At 37.4% G+C, this 15,316-nt stretch overlaps 1 protein-coding gene across 2 annotated transcripts in view; it reads right to left on the bottom strand.

Annotated features, from left to right (window-relative positions):
- Window positions 1-11,590, bottom strand: part of nrbp2a (nuclear receptor binding protein 2a) — a 30,586-nt gene extending 18,996 nt beyond the window's left edge. For both annotated transcript variants that reach the window (XM_084119974.1, XM_084119973.1), the window contains exon 1: window positions 11,043-11,590. In XM_084119974.1, the coding sequence (XP_083976100.1) occupies window positions 11,043-11,165 (123 nt within the window). In that variant the 5' untranslated portion in view covers window positions 11,166-11,590. The remainder of the gene's footprint in view (window positions 1-11,042) is intronic.
- Window positions 11,591-15,316: the final 3,726 nt, after the last annotated feature.

Here is a 15,316-nt window from a genome sequence, read left to right as displayed (position 1 = left end):
GGTCCATTACCTGTGAGTGTCTGATAATGACCGTACAAATACACCAGGAGTGTGCGGCATGATCAAAATCTTATATTATGGTTTGAGGGGTTTTTTTGTTTTGTTTTTTGTCACAGTAATATTTCAATATACACTGTTCAAAAGTTTGGGATCTGAAATATTTCTATGCTCAACAAGGGTGCATTTATTGGATCAAAAGTACAGTAAAAACAGCAATATTGTGCAATATTATTACAATTTAAATTCATTTTAATACATTTTAAAAATGTAATTTATTCCTGTGATGGAATTTGATTTTTCAGCATTTCCTATTATCAATGTTGAAAACAGTTGTGCTGCTTAATATTTTTTGATGAATAGAAAGGTCAAAAGAACAGCATTTTGTTAAAAATAGAAATCTTTTGTAACATTATAAAAGACTTTACATTATAACAAATTATTACTGACCCCAAACTTTTGAACAGTTGCGTAAATATCATTGCATGAAACTCAACCCTGAAATGGAAATTCAAATATCATTACATTTAGGGATTCACCGATATGAACATTTCGGCTGATACAGATGACCAATAAGCCGATAACCGATATGTTGGCCAATAAATCTAAATCCAAATTTGAGAGCCCGATTACAAAAACAAAAGTCTCTCACCATTAAAAGTCATGTCCCAAGCACACTATTATAATCATTTTCTCATTATAATTTTATGTAGCCAATTTATGACAGACTTGCGCTGCACATGGTGCACTTCACTGTATTTTCCTTTTTAATTGATTCCAATCAGCATGCATCTGAAGTGTCTCAGCTGAAGGAAATAATCCATAATTTATAGGCTTTAATATATCAGACAAATTTTCTTATCGGGCCGATAATGATAACATTAAAAATTAACATATATTGGCTGATGCCGATATATTGTGCATCCCTAATTATATTATTCATAACAAATGAATGATAACTGAGATATATTCAAAATCATCTTAATAACGCTTGAGATTCCAAACTGTAATGCATTATAAATATGACTAGATGAATCACGTATGTTTCCTGACAGTGACGGTGTGACTGCACAGTAGAATTCTCTATTAATGAGCCGCATTGTCATGTTGCTCGGCAACCACAACCACTTACAGTTCCACACGTTTACGCCAGACATCCCATGGTTGCTCCCATTATAATCAGTTAACCCGTCGGCAGTGGCCTAAACTGTTACATCGCTCCAGTAAATAACAACAAATAGCATCTTAGTAAATATTGTAAAAGTGTAAATAGACATGATATGCTATTTGTACATATGATAAATTGTCTGAGCAATAGTTGGCAGAGTTAGTGAAAACAGTCTTTACCAACAACACTAAATGGCATCTTTGAATCTGATGATATCATCAACGGCATAAACAGGTATAACAGAATCTCTACCCTCTCTACCATTTCCCAGCTATGTCACAACACACAGCCCTACTAGACACAGTGCAAATAAATACAATCTAAAAACACCAAATGTCTATGGGTGATCTGTGTAAAAGCAATTCTGTGAATCATAATAAAGTGTCATCCAAAACAACTGCTTTAGTTTGAAAGGTTGAGTGAATGTGGCCAACACCCATATTTTTCTATCTGTAATCCTGACAGACACAGGAATCTTCTGTCTGCTCGCCTGAAACACAGCGAATCTCTTAAAGACAGAAAAGTGAGCTATTTTAAGGCAATCCTTTTCCTCTCTAGCCTCACTATGTATAGCCTCACTTTCTACACTCCAGTAGAAAGGTTCGTTCCTTTCTGGGGAATGACAAAAGACTCCATAAGCAACTGTGAAAAATGCAAACTATCCATTAGCTTATTCACCTTTATGACCTCAAGCAGGTAGTTTGCATTTTTCACAAATGCTTGTGGAATCTTTTGTCATTGTGAGGACTGAATTCAAAAGGCAGGCTAAATGCAAAACTAACTTTACCTTAAGCAACAACTGCCTGACGCTATATGAAAATATGGGCACACAGCCCCTGGATTTAGACTATTGACAGAGAACATCATAAGATACCAGGTGATATTAGAAAAGTTTAAATAGATAGTATCTGTATCACATAGCCTACACTGTAATATTAGACTGTGTGAAAAATTTCTCAACTGTTTTTGCTTCAATATTCATTTTATATATATCCAACACAAATGTTAAATTATTAACATTAAAATAAGCCTATTTATTTTGCTATCCTTAATGTGCATGTTATATGGTTACTAGCTGCATCTCATTTGCATTTATCATTGTTTCCTGCGGCCCTGTCAGAACAGATCTGCTGTGATTTTTGTGTCACAAACCATCAGTTCAGAACCACTAGTAAAAAAGATCAACAACAATGAAACTAAATCCATTATGCAATTGGCTATTACATTGCCATGTCAAAGCAAGTAAAGTGTCTGCTTGAAAAACATGATCATGAGATCATTGGGTTGGCAAGGCTAATCCATTGGCAATGTGCAGTTAAAGACAACATTTACTCGGTGCTAGTGAATGTGCTTTCATTTGTGTTGGTGTGTGCGAGTCAAAGACAGAAAGACCGGAGAGGGAGACAGAGATGATATGCATGCTGAGCAGAATGAGTAAGTGTACGCAGATTTGTGTCAATGAGGGTGCCTGTAACGCAAAGCCGTTCGTAAATGCAGGCACAGCCATGAAAAGCACTTGCCTCTGGGAAAATTTTACAGTCAAAGATCTAACTGTTAGAACATTTCATTAGCATTGCTCATTAAACACAGAGACTAGGTGAACTTTAGTCCTACTGAGCCTCCTCACAGGCTAATTATTCTCTTCCTATGCATGCACTGATGTCCTTAGGAAAGTGATGATGACTGGGCTTTTTTAGTTTCTGGAATGTGGCTCATTTTGGTCAGACAAGAACTCGTGCACACTTTTCGCCTTCCCCGATTTTCCATTGACTATGTAATCTGTAACCCAGCGCACTCCTTTGGAATAGATTTATTGCAGTGTTTAAACTTTAGGGAAGACAGCTGATTAAAAAAATAATGGTTGAACATTAAGTTTCAAATCTCACATTATACAACAGTTACTATGGTCCTCGTAATGCACATAGGTTGATCCTGCTTCCCCCCTTTGATGTCCCCAGAGTGTGTATGTGAAGTTTTAGCTCAAAATACCCCACAGATATTTTTATATAGCATGTTGAAGTTGTCACTTTTTGAGGGTGAGCAAAAACGCACCGTTTTGTGTCTGTTCCTTTAAATGCAAATGAGCTGCTGGGGCACAGAGAGCTTCAACAGCTTGCACTCACACACACACATGCACTGAAAATTTCAAAAACTTTTAGCCTTTTGTTCAAATCGGATTCAGCCAAGATAGAGAGACTCAAGAAGAAGTGACAACATGTAGAATGCAACAGGACATTTCTGAATGGTTAGTTGATGAATTTATGTAGCTTATGTGTAGTTATCTTCTAGTCACTGATTAGCATATTCTATCTTGATAATCTATAAATCGTGTTCCCGGGGGCAGGTTTATGTAAATTCTAGGTTGGTGATGTCACTAACCCGGGAGGAATGTCATGTAGTCCCTACCAGCCGTTTGTTGTAGTCCTTAAAAAGCAATTTCTTTAAAATAAAATATCTCCCTTTGCTTTGAACTTTGAGCATTGTAACTTTGCAGATGTTGTTTATGCTCAAACAGCAGCATACACACTAACTAAAGTTAAAAAAGTGAAATCATAATTAACCACCCCTTTAAGTTGATGTGCATCTCTCTCTGGTCTTTCTGTGTCTTGCTTGCTAATGCCGGCCACTTCCAGGGCTGTGTTCTGTGACTTTGTGCCTGACAAAAAAAAAGTGAGAGTGAAATACAACTATTTATTACGTTTGATAAACGACAAAGGGCAACAGTGTTTGTTTATTAACTGCAGCTCGTAAAAGATAACCGCGTTGCGTGTTAACATGAGTTCATATGCATGAAATGAAACGCGCACTTTCCAACAACACATCTGTGGGGACCAGTACAATATGGGCGTGATGGCACTCCTCATTATAGGCGCACATACTTTTAAAACAAGACAATGATTATCTAGTCTCCAAGTCAGTTTAGTTACAACTCTGCAATAAAGCAATGTTTTGACATTGACTATTGATTTATAGGCTATATTGCATTTAAAATGTTGATTGGCTGGACATACTGGTCAATATGGATGCACATCCCTCAGTAAATAATAACCATCAAGTATCAAGTATTGCTTTTATCATTTAAAAAACAGTGATATGCTATGACAAGCCATTTTAGCTTTTATTCATTCACAGGATGCATTTTTGATATCAATAATTAAATTTGTACTATTTAAAATGTGAATTCTTGATATTAAGAATGTACTATTTCTAGTAACAATGTCTATTTCTGATATCAGGAATTACATTTTCATTAGTACTAGTTAAAGGAATGGGAGCACTGGGGTGTCAGGTGTGACTGTGTGGCAATGGCAAATGGTTTACATGGCTCATGGCTCAGGTATGAGGGCCCCTTAACAGAATTTTGCTTAGGGCCCCAGGGAGGTCAGGATCGGCTCTGGCTGTACCTACAGCCATGCTGTGTATCAGCCATGTGTCAGATGAAATTGCAAGATAAGTTTAGTAAGTCTTATGAGAAAGAGCAAAACGGTGGAAAACAGTTGCATAACAAAAGTCTTTAAGAGCAAAGCCAAGCTGGCTGTGTTCACAGAAATCTCTTTAATAATGACTCTATTCTGTTGCCTCAATTACTACTAAACTTGAAAATGTGCTAATTCACAACAGAATAACAATATAAAGAAAGTTAGAATAAAAGATAATTGAAACCAACAATATACTTGATTTGGACTCGTTTGAATGTGCCATTCCCATGTGAAAAATAACACTCCACCACCAGAAAACATCATTGCTCGCCCATCTGTCCACTGAGTCATTTTCACCTCAGGTTTCTCATTCACACACATGTGCTCGCTGCTAATTAAGTGTAGAGAATGAACTGTGGTAAACGTCTGCTCAAAAAACTCTGTTGACGTGGTTTCCCAGAGGGGAAATTTTGTCTCAGATGCATCTCGTGCAATAAAATAAAATAAAATATTGACATACAATAAGTCTTGATCTATAAAGTGAATGTGAACAACATAGCTCTGATAAATTGATCTTGGAGGAATGCGTGATATGTGTACATAAAAAAAGAAAAAATGAAATCTCCAACTTTCTATTGTAGACTTTTTTTTTCAGTTTGTGATTTTGAGATCTCTTCTGTAACTCATGGAGACTCGTCGCTTTTTCTCAGGAGAAACATCTGAGTTGCACTATACCATTCTCGATTTGCTCACCATTTAATGTTGTTGGTCAAATAATTGAGATATCAAAGAGATAGCTTTTTTTTTTTAGGGAGTGCTAGAACTATCCGCAAGTAAAATTAGGGATGCACGATATATTGGCCACCATATGTTAATTTTTAATGTTAACATTATCGGCCCAATAAGAAAATTTGGCTGATATATTAAAGCTGATAAATAATGGATTATTGCCATTAGCTGAGACACATTGATGCGCGCTGTTCACCATGATGGTTTTGAATTGATTGAAATATGATTGGAATCACTTCAAAAAAGGAAAATACAGTTTAGTGCAACATGAGCAGTGCAAGACTGCCATATTATAGGCTACATAAAAATATAATAAAAACATTATAATTGTGTTGTTGGGACATGCCTTTTAATGGTGAGACCTTTGGTGATGGTGAGAAATTATATAAAAATTTGGATTTAGATTTATCGGCCTATATATCGGTTATCGGCTTTCAAATAAAGAATTATTGGTTATCCGTATCGGCCAAAATTTTCATATCCCTCAAATTAATTGCAGAAGTCTTTGCATTGATTAAACATTTTTTTAATTGTCATTTTTTTAATGTAGTAAAGCCCACTCTAAGTGTAGTAAGCCTAATGCCACAAGGTTGAAACTGTCGAAACAAACATTAATGCCAGAGTTTTGTAACTACCCCAAAAAACTCCCAACATTACATAATTTCACATTACATTACGATTGAGCTAGTTTTGGTGGGGGTGGGGGGAGATGGGGGGCAACCCTAGCAACCCTGGCTGTGATGCATGATCGTTGTATTACCATTTAAATGTCAGAGTCATTGAGAAAAGAAAACATCCACCACCAACAAAACTTTCACTCTTGTTGTTCAAGCATGTCTGTCCTTCTCTTAGACAACACTTTGCGCTTTGGCACCATTAACAACACTGACGCAATAAGAGAGTGAGCCACATACTAATAACATTCTTGCACTTACAAGCTCTATTCACAAAGAGAAAATAATTACTAGTTGTGTTCCAGCCACTATCCAATTTAGAATTTTGCATCTGTATTGCTTTTCATAAATCAAGTGTCAAGGAAAAAGAACACATAAGGCGCACCGAGTTGAGACTCACCCCTGACCTCAGAGAAACTTCAGATGGCTTGTAAACATAAAATGAAAAACTTTCACAAATATGCACATAAAGTGAGTGTATTATATTTCACGCTTTTGAGTACACTGTAAATAACAGGCATTTCAAATTAAACAATTTTGTTGGCTTAACTTAAGTGCAATTGTTCGCTTATTTTATTCATTTTAATTAAGTTACTTTTACACAGTAAACACAAAAGTTGTCATAACTAAAAAATAAAACTGCCCTAATAAAAAATAACTTTAAATATCACGTAATATAATAATTTCAAAACATTATATACTACCTGCTCATATTTAGGCTATATTATTTATATGTATATTCCAGGTACATTTTTATATAATTTTGAGAAAAAAAAAAAAAAAAGTTAAAACAATATTACTTTAATCACAGATTTGAGTTAAGTCTAGTTGCAACTAGTTAACATGAAACTTAAGTTTTTGCAATTTGCTATTTTCCCTATTGCAATGTATATCCAAGTGAAATGGATTCTTGAACAAGAAAAGATGTAGGGTGGGACTTGATTTTGTCTGTTGGGAAATGATTGGATGGTTGAATGGTTGTGGTTTGCTATTGCTGTGACCTGTGCACCAGTGCTAAATTTTTCTAAATGTCATAATCATTTGTTAACAAACAAGTATTCATTACTTCAGTGAGCTCATTGTTTCTGCCTTTAATTATTACACTGTTTAAATTAATAAATGTTTTGCTAACTGTGATTTTGTATATGTACATTTCTGAAATACATAACTTAGACAGTTACCTCTGATAACAGATCATTCTAAATTGCAATGTGGACTCATGCATTTTCTGTAAAGCTGCTTTGAAACGATGTGTATTGTGAAAAGCGCTATACAAATAAATGTGAATTGAATTGACCTCATGAGAGTTATAGGTCGCTTTGCCCTCGTGCAGGGGCGTGGCCACAGCGGTGGCTGCTGCCACCCTAAAAATTAGTTTTGCCACCCCAAAGCTGACCAGTGACACAGCTCACATACTGATATAATGCACAATTTTTTTTTGATTTTGGTTTATGGAGGGGCGTCAACATCCCCATCGGCTCATAATAAAAGATTATCTTACCTCGATTAGGTCACTTTATAAGCACATATCGAATATTAACCATGTCTGATATTATTTCATTCAGATAAAGGCACATTTCTGTCCCTGCAGTAGGCTAAGTGTAAAAGGCTAACTGTGAATTTAACAGACTGGAGGGCATGCTGCGCCCTTGCAGTATAACTGAAGTGTTGAAAGAAGAACGCACTCTTGTCCACAGGCCCGATTCCACAATCAAATCGCTGAAAGTGCTTCTGAAATTAGTGAGGGTGCTCTAGTAGAGTGCAGATGTCATGTGTAAGCAACAGCTCCTAGCACCACCATAACAGGAATAGCAATGTACAGTGAGAGATTTACAAGATTTAAAAGCTATTACTTTTACAAATAGCCTAATTGCAGCAGCATTTCAAAAAATATTTTGATATGAAAATTCTAATATTTTAATCTATTAGTCTACATATACATTGCTTAATACACATCTATTTTGATACATTTATGTCCCGTCGATTGCCATGGTTACCAATATGTCAATCACTGCAATTTCGAGAGTGAATCCTGCATTTATATGTGGATGTCACTTCCGAACTCTTAGCAGCAATAAAAACTAAACTTTTATTAAAAATCTGAATAGATTATATAGCCTAGAAAGTGCACAAAAACTGCACAAAAAAAAGACTGCTCCCTTTATAGTCACTAAAAAGCAGTCATTCATCTCAGTTCATCGCGATCTCACAAAGTAATCCAATAAAGTTATTTTGATTAAAGTAATCATATTATATAATCGATAAAGCTATCTACACTGCGCAATGAATCTCCTATTTACATTGTGTCTACACTTTGTTATAATGAGAGGATTTGCGAGCATGCAGAACTTAGCACTGTACAAAAACTCTGACGTTTTGACAGGCGAGTAGATTCTGAGTAACTTAAACACTTCTGATTGGCCATTGCTTTCAAGAGATCAACGGACATGACTGTGATTGGATACATTGCTCAACACAACAAAAACACATTGTAAATAGAAACCTTTGACACTTCACAAATCTGTTCCGCCAATATACTATTATTACAGTTTCAACTGAGGGTGCTCTTGCTTTCCATCGAACAGGGCCTGCTTGTCCAGAGACGAGTAAGTGAGAATCTTCTCCACACACACCAAAGCAAACCTTTCATTTGAGTTGCGTCTCGTGTAATGATTTAGAATAAATTGACGTCCAAATCACAGTGATTTCAGGAGACAAAACTTGCATTCATGTGGAGAAATAGCCAAATAAACAATACATTGAAGATCTTAATTATATTTTTAAAAAATTAAATGTTACCAGTTTAGTTAGACAATTTAGTTGTGACATCTCCGAGATTATCTGAACAACATTTATGGATTAATTACTAATTGCATCTAGCCTAAATGTAAGCAAATACCTAAATGACACCAAAATAAAATGCACAAGCTAAATCATTTTTATTGGGGCAGTGTTCGTCATATAGTGATGTCACTATACATACGCTTATCTTCACCCCTCCCCCACTCTTTAACCTTTTCTGGTGCCAAAAAAATAAAATAATTAATCAACACTACCAGACCAAGATCTATCAGTGCACACACTATTAGCCATTACCATGACCTAACAAATAGTTCAATATTATGTATATCATTTTGATGCTCAGAAGCAGGTACAGTCAATCATGTGTCTGTCTCGTTAATCTAAATAAATTACCTGAGCTGTGGTTGCTACAGTACAGTTATGTACATTTTCAATGCACTAGCTAGCTGCTCAATACACTTTTCATATAGGCTAGCCTGTACATTTTTTGGATAAAGTATGCAATAGGCTGGCCATCATCAAAGTGTTTTTATGTGACTGTTTTCTATGAGACAGAAGGCCCAAATGAAGAGGAAGGGAGACATAGACCACAATTTTTTTCTTTAAAAAAATCAAAGCAGGATGCAGATGAAGCAGGAGAACAAGAGCAAAGAGCAGAGGCAGGAGATACACAGTGGAGGGAGAGAAGGATATACTGAAAGAAGAAAGTGATGCAGAAGAGCAAAACAGAGTGGAAGAAGGCAGTATTAGGAAGACAGAAACACCATGTCCAGAACGACTCAATGGTGCGTTCATTTTCAGCAACAGCATTGTACTCTTCATGTAGATTAGATCATATTTAAAGGGATAGTTAGTTAACCTAAACATGAAAAGGCTGTCATCACTTACTCACTTTCATGTTGTTCTAATGTTATGCAGTAGAGCAGGGTTACAGTGAATCTTAAATCCTAATCAGAAACACCTGAAGCAGCTAATGAAAGTGTTCTGGATTACTTGAAAATTACAGCCAGATCTGTTCGTAGCCCTTCAGGAGCAGAGACCCCTATAGAGGAATCAAACAACTGTTGATGTGCCCAGTAATATTTAGTTAGGAACAGTTATTGTCAAGTGTGTTTTATTGTTTCCCCTTTTAAATCTTTATAAAATACAGGTATCATCCCTCATAATATAGTATAACCGGTTTTACATACCATGGCAAGCCTCGCTGCCACCCCTCATTCTGCTCTTGCTGCCAATTGTCAATTTTGATTTCATGGTGACTTTAAATGGTTAAATTCACTCTTAGGTAAACTTGATGACACAAGTAGCCTACTTCCTCAGAGGAAAAACATGCAATACCTAGTCCACTTTATTTTGAATAGTCAAATAAATATGCTTAATTGGAAGTCAAGGTTTTGCATGCTTCTTAAAAGTAAAATCATCCAATTAGATTTTACACTGTAGGTGGATGAGGTTGTCTAAGCATAAATAATTAGCATTAATAAGCATACAAATAAAGTTCAACAATTAGAACTACTAGAAGCACATGGTTAAAAGAGGGGGTTACAAGTTTCCAGTGTCCTGTACAATAGATAGCCTGAATGTGTGCCAGGACTGATAAGCTTTAGTTTACTGTATCTGTGACTTATCTCAAAGAAAGCCGAGATCACGCTTCAACACAAGCCGACAAGAGGGGGCTGACACCTCCACGCCCATTTTATCTCATAATATGATACACAAATGAATAAAAATATTAGTGACATAATATGTATGCGCTGTATTTACGTGCGCGTGCGCGTGCGCGTGTACGTGGGCGGAGGGGGAGGGGCTGTACGTGAACTCAAATGTTTACATTGAATCTCATACGAAAACTACACGTAAAACTTCTGAAATGATGTTAAATGTGCTTAAATCACAAATAGTTGTTGTTAAAGCATTTATGCATCGTTTTACATGTTGTTGTTGTTTTTTACAACGGCCATTCTTAAGTGAGTCTAACACTAACAGCTACAAATCATTGTAAACTCTCCATGTGGAGAAACCAACTGGGCTGGTTTATCACGAGGCCACCCACAACCAAATCATACAATGTATTTTCATTTGCAGAGCCCTTTAAGTTCTTAAATAATTGTTAAATACACATTTTTGTTTGATCCAGTCGTCTATGTAGGATAATTACAGCGATGCTTCCTATGCCCATTGGACGTAGCCTACCTGCTCCCGTCGCTTCTGCCAGCGGCCGCAGGGGCTTTCCTCCAAGATTTCACTCTCATCTTCTTCACTCTCCTCCTCTTTCCCCCCGGACCCCGATATGTTCTCTGGAACGGACATAGTCATTTTACCCTTTCGTGCTGCTTTGACGGCTCCTTTAAGACCAACTGAGCACGCAGGACCTCCTGAGGCTTGCAGCGATGTTGTAGCTGCAAACGTTGTTTCATTGAATATAGAAGAGTGACGAATACCGCTGGTCACGATTTCAAGTTACAGTTCCGTCACCAGTCACATATAAATACTGCAACAGGCCGTTAAAAGGACACAATTCGCGAAAAGCGTTTTAAAAGCGAGGCAAAACATTCACTGTTATGGTCAATTTAATCCCATCCTTACGAATACTTAGAAAAACGATAAAGCTCCCGAATGTAGACAGCGTCGTACGTGAGAGACGTGGGTCGCAGTCAGGTCCACCCTACACATACTCAGTGTTGTACACTAAAGAGTCCGTCCTACATGCATCATTTCATCTCTGTCCAGCTTTCCCGACTGGCTGGAGCTTTCTGAATTTCCTCTTTTTAACATGCTACCGTAAAGCTTAGACAATATGCACACACAGAGATCCTTTTACTGTCCTGTGCCATAAAACTATTTAGTGCATGTCAGATTTCTCAACCCCAGTCATAATTTACACAGTGCAAAGGGTGATTGGGCTATAAATGGCCTACACTTTCAAATTGCAATACGCGTTTTGTAATGTTGCTTTAAAATGTCATTTAATACAGTTTTGTATTGAGTTCCTAAGAAAAAAAAAGGGTTCAATGGGGTTCAGTATGTAGAACCCATAGGGTTCTTGACTCAATGTTTTAAAAAAACTATGCCACAAAAAAACACACAAAAACAACAACAACAACAACAAAATATATATATATATAATGAGAATTTTTAATGATTGTTTATGAGGTGTTTAATTCATAGCATATAATTAAGATTAAACATTATTTTTAAAAAACATTAATTCATTACAACTATAAAATGATCCCATGCCCTTAAAAATGGCTATGTATGAAGTGCCAGACAGAACTCTTTAGTTTCTAAATAAACACTTTCCTTCTAACAGTGGGGTAAACTGTAAATGAGAAGTCTGTAAGCAGTGGGTGTAAACAGTGAATTGTGTGTGATTTAGTATTTCTCAAGTCAAGGCTTGCATGAGTTTTGAAACTAGTATTTAAATGGAGTGACTGGGTTTAGACATGTGTGAACACTTCCCTCAAATCACGTACAATAGCATACATCAAACCAAGTGGCATATATATAAACACACTTGACAAAAAGACTTTTCTGCTTTAAATTATAGATATTTTATTTTCAAATAGGACACTTCAAATGTTAGTGGAACATGTCCATAGTTAATCGGATGGACTGATGTGGTTTCTCTTGTAAGAAATTTGAGATAAACTTTATACAGTATATGCACTAGAAATGACCTTGAGACTAGCTGTTTAAAAGTAAAATTACAGAAATTGCAAAGAAAAGGGAAGTTAGTTCTGAGAAAAGGTCTTACATCATTCGTTTGTGGATGTTAACAATGACACTTAGACATTTTTAAGAGTATAGCTATAGGTGTCCAAAAGTGTCCAAATATCTGTTTGTGGCTTCTCACTATATATCTTTTTGTAGCATCTCACACTCATTGACCCTTTCTACCTCTCACACTCTTTCTTGCGAAATCCAATGAGAAATTGCATAAGTGTAAGGTATAATAGTATTAAGGTGTAGTATTAATACATTTGTTGCTAATAATTTATCACTCATCAGCAATTGTACTTGAACAAGGCATTAATCATTTTCTTTTAATGCATACATGAAAATACTAACTTTTTACCACATTATTTCTTCATTCAGTTCCTGGAAGTTTATTTCACCAAGCATCCCAACACCTACATCAGTCCGATTTAATTTATTTGAATTATTTGAAATAATCTTCCTCTTTTTTTACCAAAATGTTCTTAGTGCTTTCTTAGAAAAGCACTTCTACTAAATCCCCCCTGAGGTAACAGCTCTTCTGAACAACTTATTTTCCTGCCAGTTCCTGCCTGCCAGAATGACTGTCTGTTCTCTGTTTATTTTTGTAAATAGAATTTGTACAAATTTCCAGACATCTCTTACTGGATATTTTGTGCCACCTGCTGGTAAAGTTGTGTAGTTACAAAAGAGTATGGATATCTAATAAACGCTCTGATATCTCATATCTAATACTGAACCATGCTTATCGATCATGGTCGTTACTTGTTTTGGTTGTGTTTCATTGTACAAGCTGTAGTTTTTGTCACCTGAACAGGAAGAAGACATTTACAATAACCAAGAGTATACAATGAAGGTTCTTTTAGGTAACTCTTTTTAAATAAACTCTCAATTTAAATATCTATAATGTAACTTCTTGAACAATCATCTAGCCACACTACAATGCAATCAGGCGCAAGTAAACATTGACGTTCTTGCTAAAATGATCCAGTATTTAGAAATTTGCACAATTTACAGCAAAAATAAGTAAAATCCTGAAATGTGTTAATGCTGAATGGACAAATGCAAGGAAAAATAAAATGAATTCTGTCTCAGAAAGTTTTTGAAAACGGCAATATTTGATATTTGTCTTCTAGGTTACAGCCAACCTGGTACTAGTCAGTATTCTGTAGTCATCAGGGTTTATATCAACAGTGTACATAGCAGTTTAGTCTTGATTCGGTTTTCAACACAAACAAAGTGAAAAATTATTAAATGATTTCAAGACTAATGGTCAGCGAAGGTTTTGTAAAGTCACCCAAGAAGCAATCAGTCTCGCTGCTGCAAAGCCGAGTTGGGACCGATCTTCCAGTTCTTCTGAAGAAAATGATCATGCTGAGTATATTCTTATCTATCATAAAGATGCCACAAATAAAGTTAGAGCTTCAGCAAGAGCCAATAAGGTTAATTCTCGTGTAACGCAGCACGTTTGAGCTTCAGCAATAACCAATGAGGTTAATTATTGTGTTACGCAGCACATTTGATCTTCTGCAACAACCAATGAGGTTCATTCTCATGTTACGGAACACGTTTGAGCTGTCTATGGAGGTACGAAAATCTAATTAGTGTTCCAAAGATGAACGGGTTGGAATGACATCAGGGTGAGTAAATGATGACATAAAATCATATATTATTAGGGGCCAAGCATTGAAATCATTGGGGTTCTTATTATTCTTCTTCTTCCGTATGGAAGTCTATGGCAGCCCATAGAACCGCTTGTGGGAAAGTTATGAAATTTGGCACATTGACAGTCACCATAGCAAATTTGGAGTGTCTAACTCAATCCCTCTAGCACCACCATTTGTCCAAATTTCAATATTCCTTGGCTCAATACGATTCGACTGCATCATATGACGTCATTTTCCGTCATGTAAATCTTTCCGCCATTTTGAATATTTAAAAAATAAAATAAAACTCGTCCTAGACGGTGGTTGAAAACAAAAACCCTTTATAATGCCAATAAATTCGAGGACTGTGACGTCGCCCGGCATGGCGCAGCCGGGGACCCACCCTGGAGCCAGGCCCGGGGTTGGGGCTCGTATGCGAGCGCCTGGTGGTCGGACCCCCCCCATGGGGTCCGGCCGGGCCTAGCCCGAAGGAGCGACGTGGGGCCGCCCTCCCGTGGACCCACCACCTGCAGGAGGGACCGTAAGGGCCGGTGCTTAGTGGATCGGGCGGCAGTCGAAGGTGGGGGCCTCGACAACCCGATCTCTGTACACGTAAACTAGCTCTAGGGACGTGGAACGTCACCTCTCTGGCGGGGAAGGAGCCTGAGATTGCCCATGTTGAGAGGCAGCGGGCTGGTGTGGGTTTGCTTATAGCCCCCCAGCTCAGCCGCCATGTGTTGGAGTTCACCCCGGTGAACGAGAGGGTCGCTTCCATGCGCCTTCGGGTCAGGGACAGGCCTTCTTGGGGTCTCTGGGAGGGGTGCTGGAAAGTGCTCCGACTGGGAACTCCGTCGTTCTACTGGGGGACTTCAACGCCCAAGTGGGCAGTGACAGTGACACCTGGAGGGGCGTGATTGGGAGGAACGAACTCGAGTGGTGTTCTGTTATTGGACTTCTGTGCTAGTTACAGCTTGTCCATAACGAACACCATGTTCAAGCATAAGGGTGTCCATCAGTGAACATGGCACCAGGAGACCCTAGGCCGGAGGTCGATGATCGACTTTGTCAACTGATCACCACCTGGTGGCTGGACAGACTCGGCAGACC

This window comes from Abramis brama, assembly GCF_963993115.1.
Source record: "Abramis brama genome assembly, chromosome: 7".
NCBI classification, from domain to species: Eukaryota; Metazoa; Chordata; class Actinopteri; order Cypriniformes; family Leuciscidae; genus Abramis; species Abramis brama.
Note: the sequence above shows the minus strand (reverse complement) of the source record. Positions and strands in the feature narration are given on the sequence as shown.